The sequence below is a fragment of the Chiroxiphia lanceolata genome, chromosome 17 (genome assembly GCF_009829145.1).
Source record: "Chiroxiphia lanceolata isolate bChiLan1 chromosome 17, bChiLan1.pri, whole genome shotgun sequence".
NCBI lineage: Eukaryota > Metazoa > Chordata > Aves > Passeriformes > Pipridae > Chiroxiphia > Chiroxiphia lanceolata.
Window position 1 is genome coordinate 4,818,265 of NC_045653.1, and position 7,700 is coordinate 4,825,964.

At 59.6% G+C, this 7,700-nt stretch overlaps 1 protein-coding gene across 1 annotated transcript; it reads left to right on the plus strand.

Annotated features, from left to right (window-relative positions):
• Positions 1-2,036: 2,036 nt before the first annotated feature.
• Positions 2,037-5,870, plus strand: SNAI1 (snail family transcriptional repressor 1). The gene is made up of 3 exons (XM_032704973.1): positions 2,037-2,115; positions 2,795-3,298; positions 4,486-5,870. The coding sequence occupies exons 1-3, from the start codon at positions 2,037-2,039 to the stop codon at positions 4,665-4,667; spliced, it is 765 nt and encodes a 254-aa protein (XP_032560864.1). The 3' UTR covers positions 4,668-5,870.
• Positions 5,871-7,700: the final 1,830 nt, after the last annotated feature.

A 7,700-nucleotide genomic window follows, 5' to 3' on the forward strand; every position in this document is an offset into this window, starting at 1 on the left:
TGGAGCTGTGCCACAGGGTGGTGGCCAGTCTACTCTGACTGCCCTAAGGCTCAGCTGCTGCCAGAACCCAGTACTTCAGTGCAGGGTGGGACAGCTGAGAAACCACTGCCACTTCCAGCCCATGAACCGTTGCAGAGCTTCCCCTCCCCTCTGTGTCCTGCTCTCTGTCCTGTAGCATCCTGGCTCACAGGCAGGTCAGGTCACTTGGTCTCAGTTTTTCCCCTAGCACAGGCAAGTTTTTTCCACATGCAGTGATTGGAACAGATTATTACCATTTCAGAAAGAACAGAGGAGCAGGGTTTGCTTCTTGAAAGAAAACCACCTCACCGTGTTCCTTGTATGAGTGTCCCCAGTGTAACCACATCCGTGGCAGGTGGAGGATGGGGGGGGGGGCACTGCTGAGGGGCTGGGGGAGGCACCTGCACAGCACCCGGGCTGCTGCCCCCTGCCCCAGGGGCTGCTGCACTTCTGGACCCCCGAGAGAAAAGGAGGGGACCTCGCCTCTGCGATTTGCATCCCCCAAGGCCTTCAGGGGCACATTTTCCCCTGAACTTCAGACTGATCCAGGGATGAGTTTTGCAGATAAACACCTGCTGAAAGCCACGAGCAATTCCGCAGCCAAGGAGGGATGATCCAGCTCCAGAACACGTGGCTGCAGGGTAAGAGTTTGCAAATGCGTCTGGTCTGGGCAGGATGCGCATGGCTGGCAGGACAGGCTTTCCAAGCTGTTCCTGCCCTGAGGAAAAGCTGACAGTGAGCTCAGTGCTGCAGCCGTGCCAGTGGAAAGCTTTGCTCCTGCTTCTGCATTTCATGTGGTTGAGGCTGAAGAGTAACGCGTGGTCAGCAGGGGTTGAGTCACAAGTGGCCCAGCACACGGTGCTTTTCCGAGTGGCAGGGCCAGAGGAGGCATTCCCAGCAGGACCTGTTCCTCCTCCTCCTGCAGCCTTGCCGCCAGCAGCTGTCTTGGCCCGGACCTGAGTGCTGCTCCTGCAGCAGGTGGCTGGACCCGTGCCCTGAGCCCTTCCAGCAGGGAAACCCCCACGTGAGCCAGAGGGATGGGATAAGCTGGAAGCCTGGGCTGAGCTTTCTAACTGCCAGGCTTGGGGGACTGGTATAGCTCTGCTCACCACTGCCCCAGCACCCGCTAGCAAGGCCTGGACACCTTCCCGTGGGCACACGTTCCCTGGGAAGGGGGAAGCCAAACAGAGCGCGTGCCTCAACAGGGCTGTTTGACCCACACTGCCCGTGGGAAGGAGTCAGGTGAAGGCAGGAGGGAAGAGAACAGAGGGCAGCTTGCTGGGCAGTTGCTGCTCAAAACCTTCCCTGCATGTCTGGACAGGTGCTCCTGACCCCTGCCAGAGGGAGGGAGTCACCGAGGGCCGTGCGGGATCCATCCTGCTCCTCTGCAAGTCATTGCCTCTTCCCGGATGATTATTAACCTTTATTAACCTGTGGCGAAGCCTGCTCTCTGCCGGACTGTGTCCCAGCGGGGCAGGGCGGAGGCTCGTCCCAACCTGCACCGCAGTCCCCAGCCGTGGGGCATAGGAAGGACAGGCAAACGTGGGGGGCCCGGGAATCCCCCCTGGGCACAGCGCCTTCCTCAGCCCCGCCGCGTCCGGTCCGCCCGGACCGGGCATGGGCCGTGGATCACCCGCACGGCTCTTTGCCCGCTTCCCTCCGGAGCACCGGCCGGACCCACGGGGAGCGTGGCACGGGGAAACACTTCGGAGAGAAGCCGGGAACGGCCCGTCGCATCTGGATCAGCACCAGCGCTCGTACTCCGGCACCGGGCGGGCGACCCGCCCGCCCCCCGGGAGCAGCCCCCGGGTCCTTCCCCAAGGCTCGGCTCGGCCCCCGGCGGCGGCAGGACCAACACCTGCCCGGTGCCCGCCCCGTCCCGCCCGGGCCATTGGCTGCGGCCCCCGGGGGCGGCCCCGCACCGCCCTCCCCGCCCCGCGCCGCCCCCCCGGCCCCGCGCACATATCAGCGGGCGCGGCAGCGCGGCGGCCCCGCGGCGCCGGCTCCGGGGCTGCAAGATGCCGCGCTCCTTCCTAGTGAAGAAGCACTTCTCGGCCAGCAAGAAGCCCAACTACAGCGAGCTGGAGAGCCAGGCCGGTGCGTGGACGGGCCGTGCACGTGGGGCGCTCCGCGGGGTGGGGTGGGGGCTCCTGTGCGGAATCTTCCTAAGGCTCCACACGGGAACGGGCTGGGATTGACCGACTTTTCGCAGGGTTGCAGAGCTGTGGGACTTTGGGGGGTGGGTGTTGTTGTGGGTTTTTTTTCAATTTTGTGCACGTCGCGTGGGGTTGGGCGCGGGATCCTCCGTGTCCCGGGATGCTGAGCCGCTTCCTGCTGTCCCGGGATGCTGAGCCGCTTCCTGGTACCCTGGGTTGGGCGGAGGCACCGGGGACTCCCTCGAGGGTTGGGCATGGGTGCGTGGGGAGCTTCCCGTGCCGGGAATGAGCAGGGGCATGGGGTCCCCTTCGCCCCATCCCTCGCGGCTGGGCGGGCAGGGGCGCGGGCCCTCGTGATGTGAGGTCGGTCCTCTTTGCCTCGGGGCGGGCTAGGGGCTCTGGGCTTCCATGGGGCGGTCTGGGGTCCCTTTGCTCCTCTGACTCCGGGGTGCGGCGCGGGTCTCTCACGGATGGGCTGGGATCGGGTCCCACTGAGCCTCCCACGGGTGGGCTGGGCACCCTGCGCCCCTGGGCGTGGAGCCCGAGGCGGTGGGTCGGGGCCCCTCGCTGCCGTTCCTACGGGAGCAGCGGGCCCCACTGACCGCCGCCGCCTCCCGCAGTGCTGGCCGCCCCGCTGCTGTACGAGACGTGCCCTCTGCCCGTCATCCCCCCGCCCGAGGTGCTCGGCCCCGGCGCCTACTACCCGCCGGTGGTGTGGGATGCGGGGCTGCTCTCCAGCCTGTTCCCGGGCGGCCCGGGCAGCGAGGCGGCGGGAGGCGCGACCCCCGCCCTGGACCTGACGGCGCTCTCCAGCGAGGAGGATGAAGGCAAGAGCTCGGGGCCCCCCAGCCCGGCCTCGGCCCCCGCTGCTGCCGAGCGCTTCCGCTGCGCCCAGTGTGCCAAAGCGTACTCCACTTTCGCCGGGCTCTCCAAGCACAAGCAATTGCACTGCGACGCCCAGGCCAGGAAATCTTTCAGCTGCAAATACTGCGAGAAGGAGTATGTGAGCCTGGGGGCTCTCAAGATGCACATCCGGAGCCACACGCTGCCCTGCGTCTGCAAGATGTGCGGGAAGGCCTTCTCCCGGCCCTGGCTGCTGCAGGGCCACATCCGGACACACACCGGTAAGGTCCCCTCTTCTCCCTCTCCCTCCCTCTCTTATCGCCTCCCGCTTCCCTGCTCCGCTGCCCCCAGCGAATCGGCGGGCCGGCTGTTATCTGGGAAGATAAGGGCTTCCCAGACCCCCTTGGCACATCTCTCTAAAATGTCCTTTAAATATCCTCTTGGCTGAAACCGAGCGCAGGGTCAAGGCCCAGCCTGTAAACCTGTGCAGCTGCAGTGCCTCCCCGGAGCTGACCCATTGGCCGCAGTGCGACAGCACACGCTTCACCATGATTTCGTAAACGAGTTGTGAGACTGCTTGGAGCCCTCCCTCCTGGGCACTGCCATGCCGAAATCATCCCTCTGCCCACACCACCTAGTGCTCCCGGCCAGGGCAGAGCCCCGGTCCCGGCTGCCCACCGCTGGCAGCGCTGAGCCCGGCTCCAAGCACGTCCGCTGCCGAGATGTGCAAGGCTGGGGTGAGGCCTGTGGGCAGGTGCTGGAGGCACCTGTTGGCGCGGCTCTGGGTGCCGCAGCTGCAGCCCACCCCGCTGCCCCGACAATGCATCTCCCGAGCATCCTTTGTGGGGCTGCGGGACAGTGTAATTGTGACTTGGCACTGATTTCACACCCTCTTAACGTGCTAAAGATGATGGCTGAAGGAAGCCGGGTAGACTTGATTGTGCTTTCCAAATTGAGCATACACATTTGTTTCCTCCAAAAGAGTCTTTCTGGGAGGAATTCGCCCTGGCCAGGCTTTTCAATGCGAGCTGGGCAGGAGAAGGGGGAGCGCGGAGGAAATAGCTCCACTCACCCTGGGCTGGCGCCTCGCAGCCGCTGCCTGCTATGATATAATTAACACACAGCGCTTGGCTTTCCTGCCTCGCTGCAAACTCCTTGCTTGGCTCCGGGCAGGAGACGAGTATCGTGTCTTCGTTTGTACGTGCAGCAGCCTTGCTGCTTGCAGATGTTTCCAGCATTAATTTTCCGTGGTTCATAGGAGAGATTTTTCTGGGAGTAGGCAATTCCCAAGCCGGCGGTTCTTCCCCGAGCAATGCTGTACATACCCGTCTTTCCCTCCGAACAATAACAGCCAGCACTTCTTTTCACTGTGCTCTGCACAAACTTTGGCTAATGAATGGCTCCTTCTTTGATATTCCTCATGTGTTGATGCACTGGTTAATTGGGAGCGTTTCTCTTTGTCCCATAGGTGAAAAGCCCTTTTCCTGTACACACTGCAATCGGGCCTTTGCTGACCGCTCTAATCTCCGCGCCCACCTGCAGACCCATTCAGATGTAAAGAAGTACCAGTGCAAAACCTGCTCCCGGACTTTCTCCCGCATGTCGCTGCTCCACAAGCATGAGGAGACAGGCTGCTCCGGCTCTCGCTGAGGACTGGACTCCACTCCTCCGGCCTCTCGCATCACAAATACCTATATTATAACTAGTTTCTGTAGGAGTTAGATTCCTCCATTGCCGTTGCAGTGTGCACCGGGCTGAACGCAGCTCCTCTGGCCCTTGAGACCCTCACACTCCTCGCTCGGTGCCTCCAGTGCAATGCAAGAGCCTGATCATAGAATAACCTGAGTTGGAAAGGACCCATCAGGATCATCGAGTCCAGCTCGTGGCCCCACGCAGGACACCCCAATAATCACGCACCATGTGCCTGAGAGAATTGTCCAAATGCTTCTTGAACTCAGACAGGCTTGGTGCTTTGACCACTTCTCCCATCCTGGCGTCTGGGGGTGCAGGACTGGACTCAGTGGCAAGTGTGGGTGGCAAATCAAGTGTGTGAAACTCGGGGGGCACAGCCCTGAGCCTGCCCTGCTGCTGCCACAGCCCCTCGGCAGGTGCCCCCTCTGCCAGAGGCACCTTTCAGGGCTGGACCTGCACCCTGGCCCCACGCTGGTACCGAACACTGCAACCATGTAGCTTGGGGGGGTGGGGTTTTTCTGTTGGTGGTTTTTGGTTTTGTTTGTTTTGTTGTCTTGTTTTTTTTTTTTTTAACATCGTAACCACTTGGTAACTTCTAAAAACCAATATTTTTTTAATGAAGGACAAAACGTTGCCTCCCTCCCCACCCCGAGTGTATATACACTGCCTGTAGAAGGTGTAACTATGCAATAATACAGTATCCCAGTAGTTGTGAAGCAGCTGCTTCTCCCCAGCACAATGACAATTTGCAATGCCTGCGAGATTAACAGTGTCCATGAAAGGCAGGGGTAGCCATTTCAAACCCCAGCCCTGTTTACAGAGCAGCTATGCACTCAAGCACCTGTTAATATGACTCTTAACAACTGCTTTTCAAGAGAACTGTGACTAATAGCAGGCACTTGTCAGCTGATACAATGGTGGCCTGTCCCAAGGCTGCCCATCGACAGGTGTGTGCCAAAAGCCCTATTTATGGGTATTGACAGGTGCCTCCTGAATGCATCTTTCTTTGGACATTGTTTTCATGGAATCATTACAAAGAGGATGTTTACATTTCAAAGGTACACTGGTATTTATATTTTTGTGCCACAATTTTGTAATGATGAAACTTTTTATATAATTATATACAGTTTATTGATATTCAATAAAATGGTTAATTTATAATAGGGTTTTGTGGGTGCCTGGGTCGAATGTGCAGTTGTGAGGGGGCAGTGCTCTGGGGACCAGGGGGCTGGGCTCAGCTCTTCTTCTACCTGGTGCTCCTGGCCTTTGGCTGCAGGTGACTGGCAAGTGCCATTTGCAGGCAGGGATCTGTGAAGCAGTTGCTTCTCTGGAGAGGAAAAGTCAGGCTGAGTCAGTTCCTGTCAAAGGGCTGGGGCAGCTGTGCAGTGATGTGGGCTGGGGGTGCAGTGGATCTCCCAGGCTCTGTGTGGGGAAAGCACAATGGCTTGCCTTGTCCTTCCCAGCCTGCCCAGGTGGGTGCTGGCTTCCCTACGGAACTGCTGGAGCACCTGTAGCCTGTCCGTGTCCCTCAGCACTCTCCGAGCATGGGGAGCAGGTCTGTGCCCCTGCTGGGATGATGGGACTGCCTCTGGCAGGATCCTGAGCCTCCCCAGAGATGGCTCCAGCACCAGATGCCTCAGGGAGCTGAGCCTCCTGGTGGGTGACCCGATGTGGGTGGTGTGGCAGCAGAGGTGTGTCCATCCTGTTGTCACCGAAGAGCTCTTCAGCCAGCACAGGTGGGGCTGTCCCTGTGCCTCCATACCTGGGGGGCACCAAGGGGTGGGTCCTCCGGGGTACCCCACCCATACCTGCCTCCAGGATTTCCATAGTGAAACTCCCAATGCCCCAAAGCACCTGCCTTGCAACTTCCCAGCCTCCTACAAATCTGGGGTGCTTCAGGGACAGTGCAGCCAGGCTTGCTGCCTGCCTCCCCCAGGGGATGCAATTTTGTCCTTCTCCCCCCCTCACTTCCTTAGTGCTATCTCCCGGACATTGCTTCCAACCAGGGAATAAAAGCAGGCACCCTCCAGCTCTGATCCCCCTCCAGCCCGTGGGCGTCCGGCTCCCAGTGCCTCTCACAGGGGCTGTTCGGAGCAGGAAGATGTGTGTGGCTGTAAAAGTCAGCAGAGCTGCTGCTTGGCCCTTCTTTAATTAAGAGCTCACCCGGTATAAACTGACTTTCCCAGCCGAGTTGGACTCATTACTCGATTATTAAGCAGGGCAGGAAGTTTTGGGTTTGCTCTTGTGTGTGCTTTTTTCTTCCTTTTCCCAACAGGAAGCGGGGGAGGGGCACTAATTACTTTCAGCTTTCCATCCATAAAATCCTGGAGCCGCAAAAGCAGCTAAATAGTTAAAAAAAAAAAAAAAAGACCAATTTTGAGTACGGACCACCTGCAGAAGCTGGAAAGGAGGATCGAGGAGTGGGTACGCTGGGAGCAGCAGCAGCCCCCGGCCGGGGTTGGCTTTGCAGCTCTGACATGTGAGAGCCCCACCAGGGCCCTGCACCGCACCGGCTGTGCCTTCCCCCCGCCCACGTGTGCCATGGCTGTCACCAGATGGGGACCCTGACCCTTTCCCGTGTCATTCAGGCTGTTGCTTCATCCCCGCAGTGGCACACACCGGGGACTCCTGCCAGCTCCCTCTCAATGGGCTTCAACTAATATTGGTCAGGCCGGCAGTGAGAGCTGTGAGAAACCTCCTCCTTAGCAAGCTTTGCTGCTCTCAGTTGTGTTCCTGGCTTTGTCCAGCGCCTGGCTGGGACGCCAGGCTTTTAGAGGGAAGGTATAAACCGGGTGGTGAACAGCCCAGGCTCGACTGACAAATCCCGCTGGCATTCAAACACAAATGCAGCCTTAAAACACTGGAAAAAAGAAATGCTGCCTGTTCTGAATCACAAAAGCTCAGCCCACTGGCACTTGGGTTTCTGCTGCATCTGCTCCCTGCCCTGCCCAGCACCCTGTGCCCTGGGGACACGGCTGCTCAGGTGATGTC

Bases quoted from the DNA above. Each gene is read 5' to 3' on its own strand.
- SNAI1 (XM_032704973.1), top strand. From the start codon at position 2,037: ATGCCGCGCTCCTTCCTAGTGAAGAAGCACTTCTCGGCCAGCAAGAAG. The intron at 2,116-2,794 runs GTGCGTGGACGG...CGCCTCCCGCAG, and splicing joins CGAGCTGGAGAGCCAGGCCG to TGCTGGCCGCCCCGCTGCTG. The intron at 3,299-4,485 runs GTAAGGTCCCCT...TTTGTCCCATAG, and splicing joins CCACATCCGGACACACACCG to GTGAAAAGCCCTTTTCCTGT.